We start from the raw sequence: 23,889 nt of genomic DNA on the forward strand, positions 1-23,889 counted from the left end.
TAATTTCTTGGCACCTAGTATGAAACTCATGATATTAGGTCCTACTAAATATACCCATGCACTTCCCTACATCTTAATGTGTCCAGGATTTGAACCAAATTAAAATATATTGAGTAGAGACATAGAGAGCTCCTAAACATATATCATTAATGTACAAGTTATATTATCTGTTTTTGTATTTGACCTCATATAAAATATAGAAAACAGGGTGAATGATAAATATACCCAAGGAGCTATCTAAAAATTAACTGCTACACTACAGGATAATATGTATTCATTGTCTATTAAATTAATAGCTTTGAGACCACGTGGAAAGACATAAAGACTGTCTCATTGCTAAGTTGATGAGGTCTGTAACATATATAGTAATTTAGTATACAAGTCTCACATTCACCATCAAATTGTTATGCCCTCTGGTACTGCTTTGGGAACCATTTTAAGACTCTGCTTATTTAAATAGTGTCAAGGAACAAGGTATTTTCTTCAATAAATAAGGAAACTTGTTGAATATGTTTTTTTCAGATGAGTCATTGGACTAGATTCCACATATATAAAGATGAGGGTTTCTTTCCAGAGATAGCAAGGGAGAAAGTTATATACAAGTAATGTTAAGGTAATGCTAAATTTAGAATGTAAACTGAAATTACTTTAGTAAGTAATTATGAGCTTTACTCAGTTATGCGGGCCTGACATTGGTGCCTCAGGGAGACTGTTACCCTCAGACCCTAGCAAAATAGTATATGAACAGTGTAGTTGCCACTGTCGCCAGTTCCTTCTCAGCTTATTGATAGGTGCTAGACAGTCCAGGATTTGTAGAAATATGGTAGTGCTTATTTCATTACTTCCCAGATGGGAGAGAGTGCCAGGTTACATTTGTAAATTTAAGGACATTTATTGTATGGTTGCATTGTTACATTGTGTATTTTAGGGGCTTATGGAAGTATCGATGGCTTTATTTTTGTTACCTTTTTAAAACCTTTTCAAAAGCTAAAACTATTAAGTTTAATATTAAAATATTAAAAGCAATAATTAAACTCAAGTTTTAATAGGTTAGATGATTGTGATGGCCTCCAACATTTGGTTAATTGAATGACTTTAAAATAATCTATTTCAGTAATATTAGCATGCATTAATTAAAAAATTTTAACTTTGTAACGTGATGGTTAAAACTTTAATGTTAGTCAAATTAGAGTTTCCATTATGAAAGATGAATCAAATTGAAAAAACAATGTTCTTTGTTTCTTATCCTTAGGATAATTAAACATAACAAATAGCATGTCAGGAAAAAAGAAAGAAGAAGCCTGATAGTGATTAAAAAAAAAAATTATAATTCACCTAAAAATATATACACATCTGTATAAAGTGCAGTGTTTCATTTTTAATTCTTACTACCATTCTCATTTCATGCTGTTTGAGTTTACCAAAGGTAGTTTACAGCAGAACCATATTTTGTCCTTCTAGCTTCTTAAACATTGTATCTTCCTAAGGTATGAATATAAAATTTATATTAACATGATTTTTTACCTCACTAAATATGAGATCACCCTGAAAAAATAAGATGGAAGATGCCTCATTATTACTTTTTCAAATTAGTCTCAAAATTCTTTTGTGATATTTTTAAAAAATGTAGTATCAGAGTAAGAGTTGTTTTTCACCTTTTCTCATTTTAAAAATTACTAGTACTATGTCCTGTTCTGCTTAAAGTTTTATTTATCTTTTACTGATAACTTTCCTTCTTTATTTAACATTCTTTTTTTTAATCAAGGACATTATTTTTACAAAGTTGTATTTATAGCAGCATTTGTTATATTTATCTGATTTTTAAATGTTTCTTAAGGTGTTGTTGTTTTTTTTTCTCATTATTCTTGGTATTCCATACTTCTTAATGCCTTTTTGGAAGTGAAACTAAAATTCATTATTAGTTTTATATGTGTTTTTCTTCACTGTAGAACAATTAGTGACTGGAGATTTGAGAGAGATTTTTAGCAACAAGGACTTTTCTAGAAAAATTCATAAAGCAATGTATATAATGAATTAGAGAATATTTCTATTGATGAAAATTTTTCTTCTGCCATAAATATCTTGTTTTGTACATTTCAAGATTAACAGTAAAGATATAGTTTAACGCATAGAGGAGTTTTAAAATTTATGCTTTACTACATATCTGCTGCTGTGTATCAACTGTAGACATGGAAAGGAAAGAAGAAATGTAATTCTATCCTATTCTTAATTCCGTATATAGTTAATGAATGCCTACAATATGCTCTTTGATACTATAGAAAGTTCAGAAAGTTGCCTTTCCATCCGAGTAAGAAAACAAGCCCTGCATTGTGTATATATTCAATAAATAGAGTATATTTTATGTTTTAAGTGAGATATTATTAATTACATTAATTAAGGGAGTAGAATGGCTAAAGTCATGGTTTGTGTTTTCATGGAGCATATCATTTCATAGGGGACAGTGACTAGGCAATTCCAGTGCAAAGTAGAGTGCTATGATTGGGGAGCAAGGTGGCTTGTTGAAGCACCTAGGAGGATAATTGAACCCAGGTTTAGAAAATTAGGCAACGATTCTTACATAGTCACATCTAAGATTTGAAGAATGCCAAAGTATTAGAAGTCAGGAAGTATTTCAGGCAGAGCAAACTGCATGTGGAAAATTTGGGTGACAGAACAGGATTATAGAACACTGAGTAATTTAATTCATATAGCTAAGGCATAAAGAGGAATTAAGAAAGTAGCAAGGGATGGACAGAAAAGTGGCAAAAAATAAAGCTACTGAGGTAAGCATAGCCCAAATTGTGAGCCAGCATCAGTTAATGAAAAAAATGTTTGGAGCCCTAATAATAGCAGTAATGGAGGAGGACAGATACATTTGACAGAGGTCTAAGAGGGTCAGTGTATTTTAGAGAGTAGAGGAATAAAGGGTAATGTCAGGTTTGAGCTTGAACATCTAAGTGATAGATGATAGTAACGTTCACTGAGATAAAAGAGAACATTCAAAGTGTGCAGTTTTAGACATTGGGAGTTTGAGTGGGATATCCAAGAAAAGATGTTTAGGAAGCAATCACAGACCCTTGGACAATGCAGAGGTTAAGGGTGTTAATATCCTGTGCATTTAAAAAATCTACATTTAACTTCTGACTCCACAAAAACTTAACTAGCAGTAACTTGTTGACTGGAAGCCTTACGGATAACATGAACAGTCAATGAACATGTATTTTCTGTTATATGTATTATATACAGTATTCTTATAATAAAGCAAGCTAGAGAAAATTCTATTAAAAAATCATAAGGAAGAGAAAATATATTTGCAATACTGTATGTATATTTATGGGGGAAAAATCTGCCTGTAAGTGGACTCATGCAGTTTAAACCTGTCTTGTTAAGAGATCAAGCTTTGGTTAATATGGGTTTGTTGCTCAGAAAAGAGGTCTGAGCTAGATATAAAGATTTTGGAGTCCATAAATAATTGAAACCATGAGAGTGGAATGGATTGTTCACTGTAAAATGGAAAGAACCTAGGATCTCACAGCCCCAAAGATAGAGAGAAGAAAAAATTATGCATAGGGGCACGTGGGTGGCGTAGGTGGTGAAGTGTCCAGTTCTTGATTTTGGCTCAGGTCATGATCTCAGGGTTGTGAGATAGAGCTCTGCCTCAGACTCCATGCTCAACCAGGAGTCTGCTTGAGATTCTTTTCCCCCTGCCTCATCCCTCACTCAAGTGTGTGTCTGCTCACTCTCTCTCTAAAATAAATAAAATCTTTTTTTTTTTTAATGTTCACAAAAGGAGACTGTTGAGAGTAGACAGGAAGTAAGAGGAAAGGCAGGAGAGTGTGGTAGAAAGGAAGTGTGTTTTAAGAAGGGATAGAACAACAGTGTAAACTATTGAAAAGAGGTTCATTAAGCTTTGAAATATTTCCACTGCAGATAGGGCAAAAGGTTATTGTAATGACTTTGGAGAGAGTAGTTTTGGTAGGGCAATGCAGTTAATGCAGGAAGAGGAGATGAAGAAAATTAGCACAGGAAACAAATGACTCTGACTGGAGAGGAGATAGGGAGATAGTAAGAGGAAAGCCTAATGAAGACTAGTTTTTTAAAAAAGTTTAGATGTCAATGAGAAGCCAGTAGAGAATGAAAGGTTGAAGATACAAAGGAGATGGCAAGCAGTGAAAATGGAATGAAGACCCAGAGTTGATTATTGGACGTTATGGCCATCTTTAAATGGTTTCAGCCAGAAGAAAACTTCTCTCTTAAAACATAAGAGTGGGAACAATATATGGGAATACATTTCACTTTACAAATTCATGGCAGAATACTGAGGATATTAGATATATTTTCTATAAGTCTAGAGGTAATTTAAGGGTAATATGGTGGGTATTGTGCAATATAGATAACATATGAAGTACTATCTCAAGAAATAACAGGGTTGAACAGTTTTGTGATTTTTATCTCAACTGCCAGAATGTAAGCTTGGAGAAAAGTGGGCCCATAGATGTAATTGGGTTAATTGGGTTCACCAAGTGGGTATAAAAGAAGGACAAAGAGATCAGGCCAAGAATTCATTCCATGAATAGTGAGAAACTAAATAAAGTGTAATTCTAAAGAATCTTTTCAAATAATAGCACACAGTATAGATTTTTGAGGAGAAGGACAAAATGGGGTGTGTGAAAGACTAACTGCAAGAGATGATTTTTGAGGTGATCATGGCCTAAAATGGAGTGACCATTGAAAAATGATAATATAGAACTTTGGAGTATCTTTTGAGAACTTTTGAGTGTCTTTTCAGTTATGGAAGTAAATGTGTGCCTTTCCTAGTTGATAAATATCTGGATGTAAAAACTTACTTTGGACACATCTAAGGATGTTTTAAAACTAGAATAACTAATGTGGACTTAAGGTTGCTATACTCATTGTGCTCATTCTAAAACATTAAATTTTGCCATAAAAATTTGGAATTCAAATTGATACTTTGAATTAGATTCTGAGCTGACTGAGAAAAGTTCAGTTTGTCAGCTTCTTTTGTCATCTATCTTCAAAAAAGTCTGAGTATAATTTTTCCATTCAGAATTCTGGTTTTCACACAGATATGTAACTAATGGGTGACTTTTAATTAATGGTATGCTCCTTCAGCTACCTGCAACTGAAACCAACCATGCATCCTCCTCTGGTCCTGCTCATAAATGGTTTACTGCATTTTTTTGCATCCTAACTGAAAATTTCCTTTTAAATTTGTTGGCACAGAATATCCCTCAACATTTTTAAATAAAATTTAGAGTTAGCATTTCTTCATGTGCTATTATTCAGCTTCATAATTATCACTTAATAGGAGAACTATGAAGCACAGAGTAGATGATTTTCTAAATTTCATTTTGATAGAAAAACATTTCTAGATGACTCATTATCACCTTCATCTAGTCGCCACACAAGCATTCCAGAGGTATAGTCCACAAAGCACTAGTCCTCCAAGATGTTCTGTGGGCAAAGTGTTCTCCGGTCTAATAACTTTGGGAAATGCTCAGTCCTGTGCTTGTTGAATCACTGTGCCACATTAACGTTAAACAGCATTCTTCAAAGTTTAAATATATATAAAATCTCACAGCTTTTTATATCCCACAGTTTGGGGAACATAACTGGAAAACACTGCTCTGTATAGTTTCCTGCTAGGTTTTCTTTATATTTACTGTGATATTCCCAGAAAGAATGCAATGACTATAAAAACACATTATGTACTTGATTTGTTCTTGGACATAAATTAGAGTAATCAAAATTAAGTTGTAAGTGCTTTATTAACATTCACCATTAAAAAGAACACTATGGGAAATACCTATAAGTCAAAAATGATCACATTCTGATGAGTCCATTTTGTAAATTTCATTTTTGTATATTAGATTTTCATTTCATGTTAAGAAAGGAGGAGTGGCTCAATTCAGGTAGCTTTACCATACATATTATAAACCATGAGAAATATCTTATGAATTTAGGAAAACATATGAGATCGATGTCTTGCCAAGTCTTAATTTCATATGACATCAATCAGTATCTCCTGATGTTAATCTTAGTTAATCCACCATCTTAATTTGGTCAGAATTGGATGAAGATAGATATTTTAATGTAAAAGTGAAAAAAATCATAGGCATATTCTTTTTTATTTGGTCTTCATATTACCACTTCGCTAATTGATAGTGCCACAAGCGAAACTGTTAAAACTTTTATTTCAAGTATTCTAATGAAATCAGGAATTTTAAATAAAAATCTGTTCTATTTATAATTCATTTTCTTCCCTATCAGCATAACTTTCATAGGAACTGAGTAAGGAGAAGAGTTTTAGGTTTTGAAGCATTTCTAGCTCTTGCTATAATGCTTGATTAAAATATAGAAGAGCTACTTTGGTAATCTCCTGTCTCGATGTTTTTTTCTTTGAATTTTTCTTGGATATTTTATATCCTATTCCTTTGTCAACCATTACTGAGTTTTTCACAGTATTCTACTTCACTAATTGCTCCACATCTTTCATGGAAAACCACCCAATTTATTCAACAAATTGGATACTTTTTCTTTTGATCTACTAGGCTTTGTGTTAGACATTAGAGTCACAGAGGAACTCAGGGAACTTATAAAAAATATGTCAAATTTTTCTTACTTTGGTAGTACAGTATAATTTGAAGAAAGATGAATTGGTTGATTCCATACTAGAGGATATGGAGTACAGAACATAAAATTCTCTAAATTGGTGCACCTGGCCCATGACCTGTTTTAAGTAAAGTTTTATTGTAACACTCTATGTTCACTAACTTATGTATTGTCTATTGCTGTTTGTACCACTGAAGCTGAATTGAATAATTGCATAAAGCCCACAAAGTTTAAAATACTTATTATCTGGCCTTTAGTGGAAAAAAGTTTGCTGACCTGTTTGTATCAGTAGAATTTTGGTATGTGGCTAGAAAGTCATTGGGGGTTTTAAAAATAGATTGTTATATCTGGTTTATTCCCAACACCCCGTCCTCTCCCTCTTCCCACACAATACAATATATTTCTGACTTGTAGTTGTTTTGTTTTCTCTCTGTGGGACAAGACCAATCTTTATCCAGCAGAGTGGTGCTGGGGGAGCCATGAGTGGCAGTTTTATTCTGTTTTGTAAATCTTTATTCTCTCCCCGCAGCCTCCAGACCTGCTTTGTCTATCTGAGGTAAGTCCAAGGGTCACCCTTCTCTTCCTTCACCAGTGGCTACCACCTGTTAGGAAGATTGATTTCAGTACTTTACATCTAAAATTCCTTCCTCAAGTGTTCTCTTTTCTCTTTTTCTACTCTTTTTTTCTTCTCAATTTCTTCACTTAGGGATTTAGAATTCTTGGTTCATCTCTCCTGACTACCTTCCCCCACCCCCGCTCATTTTTCCTGGGTAGTGAACAGTTTGCAGTGGAGCTGAGCATTCTGTGATTATAATGTTAAGTCTATTGAATTCACCTTTTGTTTAATTGCTGGGAGAAAAAAAAAAGAACTGAGTAGGTGTCTGAATTATTTCATTCTGGCTGGTTTTTTCTTGGTTGTTTTTATTTAATTTTAGTAAGACCTTGACTTCTTTTTCCAACCCCATTCCCATTCCAATTCCAGACAACCTAGAAATTCATGTGTTTGCTACTTTGTTTCTGTACATAGAAACAGAAAGCTAGATAGACCCCGTTAATTTATTCTTTAAAAAAAACCTCTTGTATGCCAGGCAATATGTTAGACCTACAGGATATGATGAGGGACAAGCCAGGTATTGTTCTGCCTTCATGGTTCAAGTTTATTAAGAGAAGCAGACATTGAGTAAATAGTTACACAAATCACAAGTTCTTAATTAGTGTGTGGTATTATAAGAATTCCTTATAGGGAGATCTTATCAAGTTAGAGAAATGGGAGAAGACTTCTCTAAGGAAATGGCCATTGAACTGAGCTGTGAAGAGTGAGTAGGAATTACCTCGGCCAAGTAGTAGAGAACTGGGAGGGGAGAACTGACTTCTAGAAAGAAAGACTTGCTTGTGGAAAAACTGCAGCATGGTATTCTTTGCAGGTAAGACAATGACTGGTGTGTCTTGAGTCAAAAAAGAAAGGAGGAACATGGTATCAGGTGTGAGGACTGAGAGGTAAATGAAAGATAGACCATGTAGATTCCCATAAGCCAGGTTTATGTACCTTCAGTGGCTTCCTACACTCTTAGAGTAGAGATTGGATGGGAAAGATATATGACATCATCAGATTCTCCTTCCTAAGGGATCTCTCTGACTGCCTTGTGGAAGAGGAATGGTAGGGGGCAAGAGTGAAGGCATAGACCATTATGGTGGTCCAAATGAGAAGTGTACTGCTTTAAAGCAATGCTATACAAACTTCAGTGTGCATCAGAATCACCAGGAGGGCTTATTTAAAAAGAGATGGTTGGGCTCCAAGCACTTTCTGTTTCAGTAGGTTATAGAGTGGGTCCCAAGTGATGTTTATGTTGCTCACCCAAGGACCACACTTTGAGAACTGCTGGTATAGAGTGTAGAGGGTTGTAGTGGAAAGAAGATTAATTCCTTACCTATATGATCATTATGTTATAAATTTCTCTCTGAACACTACTTTAACTGTATCCAACAAATTTTGCTCTGCTGTGTTTTCACTCATTAAATTAGAAATATGTTCATATTTCCCTTGTGACTTCTTGTTTAACCCATGGATTACTTAGAGATATATTGGTCAGTTTCCAAATTTTGAGCATTTTCCAGATACTGTTACTGATTTCTATTTTAATTCTGTTATGGTTATAAAATATACTTTACATGATTTTAATTCTTTTGAATTTATTGAGTTTTTTTCAATGCTCAAGTCCATCTAGATCTATTTTAATGAATGTTCTCTGTGTTATTGAAAATACTGTGTAGTCTGCAGCTGTTGGGTGTCAGTTAAGCAAGTTGATAGTGCTATTCAACTTTTACATCCTTCTTGAGTTTCAGTCTACTTATTCTATTTATCCTTGAGAGAGAGAGGTTTTAGAATCTGCAACTTTGGTTCTAGATTTTCCTATTTATCCTTTCAGTTGTATCAGGTTTTGTTTCATGTATTTTGAAACTCTGTGATTAGGTTCATATACATTTAGAAATTTTATTTACTTCTGGGGAATTTACTCCTTTATCATATGAAATGAACCTCTTTATCTCTGGAAATATTCTTTGATCTGAAATCATTTTTTTGTCTGATAATACTGTAGTCATCCCAGCCTACCTTTCACTAGTTTTAGCATGGTATATCTTTACCCACACTTTCATTCTTAAGATATATGTCTCTGTTTTTGAAGTAAGTGTCTTTTAGGCAGCATACAGTTGAGACTTGCTTTCTCACCCAATCTTTAAATATTAAGACCATTTTCATTTCATTTGACTTGAGGTGGTTGAGTTTCAGTCAGCCAAAGTTTTTTTTAATTGAAGTGTAATTGACATATTGCATTCCTCCCTCTAATTGACATATAACATCTTAGTTGCAGGTGTACAACATAATAATTTGGTGTTTGTACATATTGTGATGTGATCACCACAATAAATCTACTTAACATTTGTCACAATAGTGAGAATTTTTTCTTGTGATGAAAACTTTTTGATCTATTCTTTTAGCAACCTTCAAATATGTAATATGTATTATTTCATTATAGTCAGCTACTGTGCTGTACATCACAACCCCATGACTTCTTTATAATTACAAGTTTGTATTATTGGGCCACTTTACCCATTTTGCCCCCACCTCTAGCATCCACCAATCTGCTTTTTGTATTGGTGAGCTTGGTTGGTTTTTGTTACTTTTAGATCCCACATATAAGTGAAGTCACCCGGTATTTGTCTTTCTGTGACTTAGTTTACTTAGCATAAGGCCCTCAAGGTCCATTCATGTTATTGCAAATGGCAAGATTTCCTTTTTACGGCTGGATGTGTGTGTGTGTGTGATGGAGAGAGAGATTCTCTTCAGCCATTCATCCATTGATAGACACTTAAGTTGTTTCCATATCTTGGTTATTGTAAATAATGCTACAGTGAACATGTGGCAAGGGTGCGTATATCTTTTCAAGTTACCATTTTCACTTTTTTAATAAATAGCCAGAACTGGAATTGCTGGATCATATAGTACTTCTATTTCTAATTTTTTTTTAGGAATATCCATACTATTTTCTATAGGGGGTATACCAATTTATATTCCCACTAATAGTACACAAGTTTTGCCTTTTCTCATATCTTCACCAACACTTATTTCTTATCTTTTTGATAATAGCCATCCAACTTTCTATTTATATTTGTCCCATCTATTGTTTACTCCTTTATTTTTCTCTTTTTCTGCTTTCTTTTGGATGAGTGCATTTTATTATTCTATTTAATCTCTTAATTGTTTTTTTTAAGAAATACTTGCTGTCAAGTTTATCCAACATATCATTAACTTACCAGAAACTACCTTCAAATAATGTTACACCGCTTCATGTGTAGTCTAAGAACTTTACAGTACATTTGCATTCCTCCCTCTAAGCCTTTGTGCTATTATTATTGTTGTACATTTTGCATCTGTAAATGTTAGAATCTTCCCAATGTGTTCTTACTATTTTTCCTTTGCACAGTTGTTCAAAAAGATTTTTTAAATAGGAAAGATTTTAAAATTCTTTTCCCCATGAATTTTCCATTTCTGGTACTTTTCACTCTTTTGTATAAGTCTGGGCTTCTATCTGATACTGTTTTACTTCTGCCTGAATAACTTCCTTTAGCATTTCTTGTAGTATGGGTTTGCTGTTTATTAATTCATTCAGCCCTGACTTTTTGTCTGAAAAACTCTTATTTCACTCCCTCCCCCTTCTATTTTTGAAAGATATTTTAGCTGGATATGAAATTCAGATTTGACATATGTTTCTTTTAGTACTTTGAAGCTCTTGCTCCACTGCCTTCTAGCTTCTGAAGATAAGTCTGCTGTCATTCTTCTATTGGCTGGTCTGTATGTACTGGGCTTTTTTTTTTTTTTTCCCCCAGTTCCTTATAAGATTTTACCATTTGTTACCAGCAATTTGATTATAAATTTGATTATAAATGGATTTGGCATTGTTGCCTTCATAATTTTTCTCTTTGGAGTTTTTTGAACTATGTGGATATGGGGGGGTTTTATCCCATTTGGAAACTTTTAGCTTTATTTTCTTAAAATGTGTTCCTATCTCTCCTGTCTCTACTCTCTTTTTGGAATTCCAATCACATTTATTTTGCCACATAGATCACTGATACCTGTTCATTTTTTTCTGTTTTGTTTTGGATTATGCTATTTCTGTGTTTTTAAGTTTGATAACATTTTCTTTGTATTGTCTAATCTGCTGTTAGTAACAGCCAGGATATTTTCATTTCAGAAATTTTATTTTCATCTCCAGAGACTTATATTTACTCTTTTGGGGCACCTGGGTGGCTCAGCTGGTTAAGCGTCTGCCTTCAGCTCAGGTCCTGAGCCCAGAGTCCTAGGATCAAGCCCCACATTGGTCCCTACTCAGCAGGGAACCTGCTTCTCCCTCTCCTCCCTGCTTATGCTCTCTCTCTCAAATAAATAAATAAAATCTTTAAAAATAAATAAATTTAGTCTTCTTTGTATCTACTATATTTCTTCTCCTCATGCTCATGCATTCCTCAGCTTCTTGAAAGTAACTACATTAACATTCTTGTGTGCTAATTTTACAATCGTGTTATTTATCAGTTCCTGTTGATTGGTTTTTCTCCTCATTTTGGAACATATTTTCCTATTTTTTGCATGCTTGGTAATTTTGGATTGGATGCTAGATGTCGTCAGTTTTGCCTTGTATGCTGAGGTTTTTTTGTTCTCTGTGTTTTTGCAATGCCTTCAATGTTTTGTGGCTTGTTCTGAGACACTATTAACTTAATGAGAAAACTTTTTATTCTTTCAAATCTTGCTTCTGGGCATTGGTAGGCAGAGTTGGAAAAGCCTTTCGTCTAGGACAGTGGTTCTCAACTGGAAGTGTCCTAAAGAGGATATTTCATGATGTATAGAGACATTTGGATTGTCACACTTAGTGGGTAGAGGCCAGAGATGCTGCTAAACATTCTACAGAGCCTTGTAAGACAGCTACCCACAATAAAGAATCACTTGGCCCCAAATGTCAGTGGTGCTGAGGATGAAAAATCTTGCCATAGGGCTAATTTTACCCCAGTAGTGAGACACTACCAATAATTACTTACGGTCATATGTGTTAGGGGGGTCTTTCCATTTTTACTGGTGGGAACACACACAAATCATACCCAGTCCTTTATGGCCTCTAGCAATTTTCCACCTGATCCTTTTCAGTGGTCTTTTTCAAAGCTTTGGAAAATATTTAAGCACTGATCAGTATTTATCTACGGATTCAAGGGAAACCAATGCAGATCTCTAGAGTTCTCTATCTATGCAACTGTGTCTCCTGTGCTCTGCCCCACAGATTCTAGCTGCTTTGGTCTTCCTCACCAACAAACTGTCCTCTCATCTCAGGAAGATTTCCAAGCTCCTTTGGGTCTCTTTTTCTATACTGCAGATTGGAAACTCTTCAGGCAGTAAGCCAGAGCAATTTTTATGACTTCCTTCTTTTGTTCCCTTCTTTCAGGGATCAATGCCACCCTGTACTTTCTTTTATCCATTGTCTTAAAAATATTTCAGGGGCGAATGGGTGGCTCCGTTGGTTAAGCATCTGACTCTTCAATTTCAACTCAGGTCTTGACCTTGGGGTTGTGAGTTCAAGCCCCACACTGGGGTCCAAGTGGATGTGGAGTCTACTATATATATTGCATATATTTTTGTCTATTTTTTAAGTTGTTTAAAGTGAGTGGGTAAATCTGGTTCCTGTTACTTCATGGCCAAAAGGAGAAGTCCTAGATTTACTCTTTTGACAGATATTTATCCAGTTTCTATATGCAGGGTGCTGGAAATAATACGTTGAACAAGACCAATATGTTGTACTCTCATCAAGCTTGTATTTTAATGGGAGCCAGGAAAAATATAAGCAATTGTAAGTTCCGTATCAATGATATTAGATGATCTTAAGAGTTTCTCTTGATAGTTACTTTAGGTTGAGTACTCAGGGAAATCCTTTCTGAAGAAGTAATGTGTGAGCAGTTGGAGGATTTGAGATGTCTGAGATATCATTGATAACTGAAACTGAGCACCTAAAGAAAGGTTATAGAAGAAGAAAAGGAAGTCTGGGACTTAGCCATGAGAAATTCTAAGAGGAGGATGACTTGCAGTAAAGGGAAGAAGAAGAAAGCCAGTAGAATGTTTTGTCTGAAAAGCAAAAAAATGTGAGTTTCAAGAAAGAGGTTTACTCTTCTCAGGCTGCCATCACAAAACACTGATAACTGCATGAGTTAATGACAGATTTGTTTTCTCAGTTCTGGCGGCTGGAAAGTCCAAGACCCAGGTCTGGAGGGTTCAGTTTCTGGTGAGGTTTCTATTGCTGGTTTGCAAACCCTCCCACTCTCTGGTGACTTCTCTTTTTATGGGGACAACAAGACCATCAGATTACGGCTCTACCCTGTAACCTTATTTAATTTCATTACCTCTTAAAGGCCCTATATCTCTTGGTAATAGGGGGTTAGGAACTTGACATAATGAAACAGAGAGGTACACAGTTCAGTCTATAGCAAAGGAAATGACCAATAGTTTAATGTTCTTAGGAAGGCAAAAAAGTTGAAAATTAAATATCATTCATTAGACTTATCAATTCATTGGTGACTTTAGTAAGTGCTGTTTTCATGGAATGAAAGACCTGGAAACCAGATTTGGAGTAGGTTAAGAGATAAGAAAATGGTGATAACTCATTAAAGTAATCTAGCTCTAAAAATGTTATTTTGAGGAGAATAAAAGATTGAGTGAAGTTTTGTTTAAGGCATGAGAGACCTTGCACTTGTTTAAACATCATGGTGAGGAGAAGGCATGTTCTAGTATTTATCTGTTGTCACAACAGTGCTACATTACAGACCACTCCAAAACTTACTCCCTTAAGTAAATAAGCACTTGTTTCAATCATGTATCCTGACTGGCAAATAAGGCTAAGAGGTTCTTTTGACTTTGGTTGGGTTCCCTCACATGTATTAGCTGGCTATCAGGTGGGACAGCTTAGCCTCACTCCACATCTCACATCCATCCAGCAGGCCAGCCCAGGCTTTGTTCTTATGGCAAAAGCAGAGATATATGAGGGGACATAAATGCCCAAGTAGTTTCTCAAGCTTCAGCTTACACTGGCCTCCACCAATTTACAGTTCATACTTACTCACATCCTTTTGGCCAAAGCAAGTCACATAGGTGAGGCCAGAATGCGAGGACATTGCAAAATAATAGGGAAGGCGATAGTTATAGGGAGAGATGAAGAATTTGGACTGTGAATCCAATTAATCTTCCACAGATGGCAAAGTTAAAAAAAAAAAAAAAAAGGAAGGGATCGTTGATTATGATCATTGTTAAGTTCCTCAGAAGGCAGATGGGAACAGGATCTAAAATCATTCTAAGTTGTGTTGGGTTCTGCAGTCTTTCACAGTCAGTTGGTTGACACTATTTCAGATCAACAACTTGCTAAGTGCTCTTAATTAATTTAGTACTAAAATTTCCCATTTTATTTTTATAAATGTATGTGAGTCACATTTGTGTTTATTGAATATCTGAATATCTATTATATTTAAGATACTGCTTTAGGCACAGTTGTGTTATACTAATTTAATATACAAGTTAATTAAGAAATTCAGGTAAATTCTTTTTGTCCCTACATGGCCAACAATCACTTCTAAATTACATAGTGGTACAAACTGTGTTCATTGATTTCTAAAGAGAATTGGTTTTGTGCCTTTAATCAGACCGTAATTTCCTTCATTCCATTCAACTAAAAATTCAGGTAGATATCCTACTTCTTAGGGGAAGCTAGTCTTTTTCTTCTAGATGTTTTCTTGTGAATCTCCAATTATGGTTTGCTCTAATAATCATGATAGCACTTACTAGTTAAGCACATACTATGCAATCTTTATATTAAAAAAGTAGTTCTCCTAAAATCATTTGGAGTAAACTATAAATCTGAGATTCTAATCCAAGAATATGAGACTTCAAAGTCTTACTCTTAACCACTGGGTTCCTCTGTTCCTTCAAATAACCACATCAAATGATCAAAAGCAAGTCAGGAAAAAATGTCTGATTTAAAATCTACCACTTGGGCACCTGGGTGGCTCAGTGGATCAAAGCCTCTGCCTTCTGCTCAGGTCATGATCTCAGGGTCCTAGGATCGAGCCCCACATCGGGCTCTCTGCTTGGCGGGGAGCCTGCTTCCCCCCCTCTCTCTCTCTGCCTGCCTCTGCCTACTTGTGATCTCTGTCTGTCAAATAACTAAATAAATAAAATCTTTTAAAATAAATAAATAAAGTCTACCACTTAATCTGCCAGGGCTCTTAAAGTCACCAGTATCTTACCAAAGAGAAATTTTTCTCTTGAGATAAATTGTTTCAAAACAAAAAACAAAAAAACGGTACAACCTAACTCTTACAGGGTTTGCCAGCAAGAGAAAAGATTTATGTTAGACTTCATGTTCTCCTAGTAAAACATGTTTAACTGGCTATATCCCTATGGCTCTTTCATTTGAACCTGCCTTCCCTTTAAGCCCAAAGATTTAAAATTAAATGGTTGTACTATTACAAAAACGAAGCATACACATATCAGACATCCTTTATCCCCACATATGTACCTTTTGACTTTTTGTTAGTAGTACTGATATTAACATTTATTGAGTCCAGTGTCCAGCCAGGCATTTTACATGTATTCTCTATACCAACTGCTTTGTTTACATAAACTCATGCAATAATCACATTGCCCTTAAGAGGTGGATATTCTCATTATCTTCATTTTCCAGTTAAATTGAAGATTAGAGATTAAGGTTAGAGATTGGATATTCTCGTTATCTTATGCTCTAGTTAAATTGAAGGCTAGAGGTTAAGGAATGTACACTTAGCAGGTGAGTGATTTAATCTTAGGTTCTACGAAGCTTCGCTCTGTCCCAATTTACTAAAATCCTTTAGTAAATGATTTATTTTAGTCCTATTTCAGTATTTTTTCCCAGCTTCCCAACTGCTGGGATTAATTTCCCTTCTCTGTAATCCCTTAGTCTTACCTCTTCTATATCTCTTCAAAATAAAATAAATGCATTTATTTTGGTAATTATGAAAACTTTCCTTTCTGCCTCCTTATAAGCTGCAAAACCCTTGAAGACAGACACCATCACAGTATTTTGTATTCTAAATATATTAGGTAGGTATTGGTTAAGGGTTTGAGGGAAGAAAACTACCTTCAGTAACCAGCAGACCTGGCTGATGGACACATACTAGCTCCTCATAAAACTGAAACACATTGAGGGGCGGCAAAGTCCTTGATATTGGCCTCTGAGAACCCTGGAATTAGCCAGTTTAGAATCCAGTGGAACAGTATCATTTTTTATAACTTCTCACTATATCAGAACCATGAGAATACCACTTGTTGCCTTCATAAATGTTCTTTGATCTAGTTTACACATTTAACAACCCTCGTGGTGTTTGGATAGATTTGTGGAGAATCAAGCTCAAGGGTATAGCTATAATAGCTATTCAGTAAATTTTCACAACATAAGATGACACCGTTGCCAGAAGAAATAAACCAGTCATTCAGAATTTGAGTTAGATTAGTTCAAATTCGTTAGTTTTGGGTACTTTATGGTAAATATTCACATTCTAAATCCTATACCAGATTTCAGTTTATCCACACATAAAGCTGACTTTTCTTCCTTTGAAAAGATAAACTTATGTTTCTTAAAACCTTTAACCTAAATACTACTCTTATGGTAGGGGTGCTGGGTGACTCAGTCGGTTGGGCATCCAACTCTTGATTTCAGCTCAGGTCATGATCTCAGGATCATGGGATTGAGCCCTTGCATGGCGCTCCATGATCAGTGGGGAGTCTGCTTGAGATTCTGTCTACCCCTCCCTCTCCCTCCAGCCCTCCCCACTGCTCTCTCTCTCTAAAATAAACCTTAAGAAAAAAAAAAAAAAAAGCTATGGTAGCTCTCAAAAACATGTCTGTGCCCTAACATACTTTCTTCCTTTATCTTGAGAAATTGAAAGGTATGACTGACTACTACTAATTTAGTTAAATATGAGGAAACTTCATGCTCTACATATATAACTTACTTGATACAGTTATGACTGTAGTCTTTCAGAATGTCTGTCTGAAATTTGTAGACCAGACACTTACCATATGTTAAGTATTCTGAAGAAATAAATGGGTATTAACAAAGGGAGAATCATGACAGAATTATAACCCAAGAACTAGTATGCAGGATAGAGTAATAGATCTTAGACTCTAAGCTTGCACTTAGTTGAATGAACCTGAATGCATCATTTTACTTCTTTGAGCCTCAGTGGTAGTTTTTGGAATTGAATGCAATATTGTCAGGTTTTTAGCGTAGTACCTGGCATGTAGCAACTGCTCTAGAAATGATATTTTCAGACCTATCTTGTTCACACTAAAATTTGTTTCCTGTGATTTGGCTGGCTTACATTAAAGTTTATTGTCTGTATAACAGAAATGAACTATCCCATATCTCTAGTAATAAGTAAAACAAGTGTGAATTATTACAGCTAGATATATTAAAAAATTTTTGTTAGCATTATCAGTAAACATTTTTTAAAATATTTTTAAAAGATTTTATGTATTAGAGAGCTCACACATGAGCTGCAGAGAGGGGGAGAGAGAATCTTAAGCAGACTCGGTGCCAAGCACTGAGCCTGATGGAGTTTGGGGCTTGATCTCAAGACCCTGAGATCATGACCTAAGCCAAAATCAAGAGTTGGCCACGTAACTGTCTAAGCTACCCAGGCGCCCCAGTATTCATTAATTTAAACCACACAGTATAACTGTTTGAATTTCCATGACCCACAAAAGATTTTCATTTTTTATGCTTCCCAAATGTACATATTCTTGTAAACCTCTATTCACATGCTGGAGAGAGGTTCTACCTTAGGGTGAATGAAATTACAGCAGTACTGAAAACAGACTTCTATGTCTAGATGATCATTTCAGGTGCCCCTTCCTTGTCCTCATTCACTCCTCAACTACCATCTGTCTAGGTGGCTAGTTTGATATTAGAGGGCTTAGGGTGAGTACCTCTCTTCCAGTTTTGTCCCCCATTCACCAAAAGACATGGTGTTAAATTAAACCTTTGCATTTGTATATAGCTCCATATGGTTTTTAACTTCTGTTAAGTGGCTCTCATGAGATCATTTAGAAATACAACGGTAAACAGGATGATATTTCATTTTTTTAAGAGAGAGAGAATCTCAAGCAGGCTCCACGCCTAGCACAGAATCCACCGCAGGGCTCAGTCTTATGACCCTGAGATCATGACCTGAGTCAAAATCAAGAGTCAGATGCTTAACTCACTGAGTCCCCCAGACGCCCCTCAACTTTTTTTTTTTTTAAAGATGAGAAAATGAGAATGAAAGAGGCTACGTTTACTTGTCTGAGATCATAAGGCTAATGAATGATATTCTCAGAACTAGGACCCAGGTCTTTCTGTTCCTTTCCCCAGTTCTTTATACAGTGTCATTGAGATTTCAGTAGAATCCTTGGTATGGATATCTAAATCCACTTGATCTGATGGTTTAAATGTGCTGCTTCAACTTTCTAATCATATGTAAGGCAAAGAAGCCATGGAACAAAAGACTGATAAATTTGATGATCTAAAATTTAGAATGGATTCATGACAAAATCACCATAAGCAGATATAAAGACTAATGAACTAGGCCATGTAGGGAGGAGTGAGATTGTAAATCACATAGAACAGAGGACCAATCTTAACTACATATCAGTATGAAAATAAGTTGAACAGTCCTTATAAGAGAAACGCAAATTAAACAATGACGTACCATTTTTTAACCTATCATTTTCCTCAAAGATCTTTAAGTTTTATTATATATACATCATTGGTAAGTAAATGAGGAAAGATAGACATGCTCATACACTGTTGGCAAGAGTGTAAAATGGTACATAGTCTGTGAAGGATATTTTGGTAATATCTATCAAAATTTTAAAAGCATCCTGTGACTCAGTTTATCTTACTCCTAGATATCAACCCTATAGATTACCAGCCCTATAGATACAGTTAAATATATAGACACATACAAGAATATTCAACTTTCATTTTTAAAACATACAAAACAAAAAGTTTAAAAAGTACATCAAAAAAATTTGAAGGGGCACCTGGCTAGCTTTGTCAGTAGAGGATGGGACTCTTCATCTTGTGATCATGAGTTCGAGTCCCATACTGTGTGTAGAGATTAAATTAAAAAAAAAAAAAGAAAAAAGTGTTGAGTATTTATTAATCTTTCACTTGGTACATATGTGTATGATTGTACCACAAATTCCTGACATTAAACCTACAATTTTTAAATTTCTAAATATAAAGGATTATTTGTTAAAAATTCTTCCAGATTGCAAATTCTTTGAAAGCATGCACTGTATACACTTCCTCATCTTTGTACCTCCGAGGTGCTTTCTAGTGGATACTCAATGTTAAATAATTTGGTACAGAAAATGGAATTGAAAAGTGCTTTGGTTATTACTAGATTACTAAGAGATCCAGATTCTTATATTAGTCCACATACATCTGGTTAGAACACTGTGAAAAAGAGAAGTTTATTTTTCTATTTTCCTATACTCTAGTTTCCTCATCTTAAAAAAGGGGTGGTTAGGTGGTGTCTAGAAAAGTCCCTTCTAGCTCTGTCATTCTAATGCTTCTGTTTCTAGCACTTGAAGATAGCTATATTCTTCTACTCTTAGTATTTCATAGACCAGTAGACCCAAACTTTGCATACCAACAACTTTTAAGTGTGTATTTATGAATTAAGTATGTCAATCTGTGTATTGGTACTAACATACAGTTCTTTTAAAACTGAAATTTTCTTCCCATGCATGTGTATAGTTCTGTGTACTCCTGGAGTTTGTGTACCCAAATTTGGAGAAAACTCTAGAAAAGCAACTTTAATTTTTTAAAGATCTTGAAAAGAACAATGTAGTTATTAAAGTATTATTCTGATGAATATACCGTTGTCAAACAGCAAAAATTGGGGTCTCTCAGGTTTTTTAGCAAAAATTGTTTTTATCACTATTTGTTGCTTCATGCCATCATCTTCTTTTGGCATTAATACTTGATAAGCTATCTTAATAAATATATTTGTATTCTTATAGCTTGCCTTAGAGTTTCTCAGTTATACATGATATATCATGGCAACATGATAGCCATTGATATATGCCATAATAGGTTAAATCTCTCTGGTTTATTGAATGGCACATGAGTGTTTTTGAGGTTGCAAGGAAAGATCAGGAAAATGCTACTGAGGTCTGGAGGTGGCTGCCACTTGTAACAAGTTACTTAAATACTACACAGCTATTTCCTCTTCACTAATAGAAAGAATCCTAGACCTGTGGTTGGAGATAGGTTAGGAATGATGTAGTCCAACCAAACTAATCAGTTAAGCATCAAATAAGTTACCATATAGAAAGCTATTAGTTTATAAACATAAGGATTCATATCTGAAAATGTGAATGGGCTATCATAAATATTAAGATTCGGGACTACATGTCCATTACATGTGGACTAGCTACCCTTTGGATTCTCGTTTCTGTTCCTAAAGACTCCCATCAGAAAGCTAGTAGACAAGCATAAGGGAAAGAGGAAGGACCATATTCAGATTCGTTGGGTGACTGTGTAACTTCAGACATATTTGTCCTTGAGTCTGAGACTCACTTTTCTTATTTATCATGAGGATAAGTATACCAACTTTGCTTGGTTGTTAGGAAATTTAAGTGAGATAATACAAGTGAATGTGCCTAGAACACGGTAGACTTTCAAACAAAGCTTACTTCCTTCTTGTCTCAAAGTGGCTCTGATCCTGATGAGTTAAAGGACAAATGAAAAGGTTTGAATCCTGCCAAGTTCAGTAGGTTAAATGTCATGAGTATACTAATTTTTTTTTAGCATACTAGTTTTTGTCCATCCCTATCTGGGTGACATCTTAAGTACCTGGCTATGTGTAATGTATTCAGTTCAGTAAGGAGGCTGGAGCTGAGAAACAGAATAAAACTCCTGTACTTTCAGGGTACTAAAATGCCCTATCTACTCTGGTTAGAGGTCCAAACAATAAAAATGACTGAATTTTCTTTTACAAGGTTGATAATTTCTTTGAAGTTAAAGTAAAACTAAAATGGATTTACACTTCTTTTCCAGCATGCTACAAATGAAAACTGATGAGAAACTGAATTTGTCCGATGGGAATACAGCAAGTTGCCCTTTGAGCCCCATTAAGATGTGCCTTAATCGTCCCATTGAATGGAATCTGAATTTGACAGCAGCATCTCTAGCGAGCTGTACAGTTCATAACCAAAATCTCAAAAGTGAAGAGAAATAGATTGCGGTTCTTCTTGCACTATCCTTATTTTGTACATCAGTATTCTTTCTGCATTTATCATTTGATCTTGAAATATTTCTAGTCCTGTGATATCTTTATATCAATTCAATTAGCATTAATCATTTTGATTATAATTCTTTGTATGTTTTTTCACATTTTACACCAGACCATTGTGGAATTTTACAGTACAAATGGATTTTGATGTTTCTCTTTTTAATGGTATTTTGTGAATCTTCTATGCCCTAAGTTTAAATACATAATTGTCCCTGGTTTTATTTCTGTACACAAAAAAGTTTTAATATATACTGCATTATGTGATTTAGAAGGCTAGTATTGTAAAGATTTGTGATGACCTGACCATGAACAGTTGTACAATAGGTGGATACCAACTACCTCGAAGCGAACTGGTAAAAGGCAAAGGTATCTCTTAGAAGTATATCTCTTTCAAAGTTATATATGTATAGAAAAATGGATCATAGTTTATCATCAAGTAGCATGTTTTCATTCATAGAATTCGAGCTGATCAGTTCTTTCTCTGTACTTTTAAACCTATAAAATCTGTGGGCTGTAAGATCAGTGGCACAATTGCATGTTTACTCTTCAGCAAAGCTGTGCCTCTTGCAGACAAGAATACTATTTGGTGTAAGTTACCAGTTTTGAATGAGAAAGGGTAAATGGATTTACATCTATTGATTTTATTGTATTTTAGCCATTTAAGTGTAAAATGTCTTTGAAAATCAGGATAATATTCCTTACATTTAACAATAATAGTGCAAAAGCATAGCTTCAGCAATGGCTACGTGATTGTGTCTAAAACTTGAATAGTAAGAATATTAAAGGTTTGGTGCTTAAATTTATTTTTCCCATGCCAGAGAAAAAAAGCTTTGGTATGGTGATCCATGGAAGTATATAAGAACATGGCTTCTTCCCTTTGGATAGCCTGACTGTGGGATAAATGGGATTTAGTCTATGGTGTTTCTAAACACTTTTCCTTATAGCACATTCTGTGTAAACTTTAAGTCCTATTTCTCACTATCCCTCACCCCCAAAAATTATTTTTAAAGTGACAGGGATTTAACAAAATAAGACTTACGTAAGGAATTTGAAGCACAGGAAGACACAGAGCCAACAGAATGAAAAACAATCATCTGTTTTTTATTGTTTTATACCACCACCATATCTGCCTTTTCCTTTTGCTTAATAAGCATTCTTACTTTGTAACTTTCAGGCTCCTTTTATATTTCTGAGTTTTATAAAGCACATATATGTATGTAATATAGCAATTTGGTTCTAAAAAGCACAATGATCTTAATTTTAGCTCTATCTTAGAACACTATCTTAAATAAATGGCCTAAATCTTAAAAAGCACAATTATTATTAAAATAGATCCAATGTTAGGGCATTTCTATTCTGGATAATAAAGAGAAAAGGTAATCAGAGGGATAAGAAAACATGTTTTGCTGGGTGTTGCAGACGGAAAGAGGACTGAGTTCATACTCGGTTCCATAAGAGAGGCAAGTGCCAATTTGGGAAGAAAAATAAAATTGACAGTGAAGAAATAGTGCTCATAAACTAGTATGTAAAAGACTTCCTGTCATGTTTTTCCCACTAGAATTGTCTTTTATTATCCACAATATTTATTTTGTTATGCCAAAAATGTAGAAAGCAACTCCATAATTAATATGTGTAAGTGGGGGTACATGGCTGGCTCAGTCAGTAGAGAGCGTGTGACTCTTGATTTGGGGCATATGTTCGAGCCCCATGTTGGGTGTAAAGATTACTTAAAAAAAATAAAAAAAAAATAAAAAAAAAAAAACCCATGTATATATGAACATCTAATCCAAGAAACACCATCAGAAACATAAGCAAACTAGGACTCTCATATGCAAATATTATAAGAAGAGAAATTATCCATTCGGATAGCATTACCAAAATGTTTTTAGTATAAGAATCACAAAATTATCAAAATAACTGTTCAACTTAGATGCTGGGAATTTGGATTCACTGTAGCAGTCCTCCTCCCCAAAGGTAAGCTCTTTCCTAGCTAGTTTGTGGTACTTCATTCGCCCTTGAGATGTCCCTTTTTAAATGTTCTAAAGTGTTTTCATCTATGTTGGATGTGCCCCATCTAAATCATAAGCTTCTCAAATGCAAGCTACTAGTGAGTTACACTGAGAAGCTGTCCAGAACGCCATGATACTAAGTGTGAGAGTTCATACGCATCACCTGAGAAGCCAATTTACGAAGCCAGTTCCTAGGCCCTCCTTAGACCTAGCTGGTTACACCCAGGGGACCGCTGCAGGCTTCTGGGGAGCACTCGGACAGGCGCTGTCCTAATGTTTCAGTACAGGCCAAAGTAATGTGGAGTCACGTAGCACAAAATCCTATAAAACATCAGGCATTTTC

At 35.0% G+C, this 23,889-nt stretch overlaps 1 protein-coding gene across 6 annotated transcripts in view; it reads left to right on the top strand.

Moving 5' to 3' along the window:
• The window catches only part of LCORL (ligand dependent nuclear receptor corepressor like), a 157,812-nt gene extending 136,007 nt beyond the window's left edge, over positions 1 to 21,805 (top strand). For 3 of the 6 annotated variants that reach the window (XM_044226030.1, XM_044226036.1, XM_044226031.1), the window contains exon 8: positions 21,303 to 21,392. In XM_044226030.1, coding sequence (XP_044081965.1) covers positions 21,303 to 21,316 — 14 coding nt within the window. In that variant the 3' untranslated portion in view covers positions 21,317 to 21,392. Of the gene's footprint in view, positions 1 to 7,162; positions 7,190 to 21,302 lie in introns of all 6 variants that reach the window. The other 3 variants (XM_044226034.1, XR_006381072.1, XM_044226035.1) reach the window with 3 other exon arrangements.
• Positions 21,806 to 23,889: the final 2,084 nt, after the last annotated feature.

Source organism: Neovison vison, chromosome 11 (assembly GCF_020171115.1).
Source record: "Neovison vison isolate M4711 chromosome 11, ASM_NN_V1, whole genome shotgun sequence".
NCBI lineage: Eukaryota > Metazoa > Chordata > Mammalia > Carnivora > Mustelidae > Neogale > Neogale vison.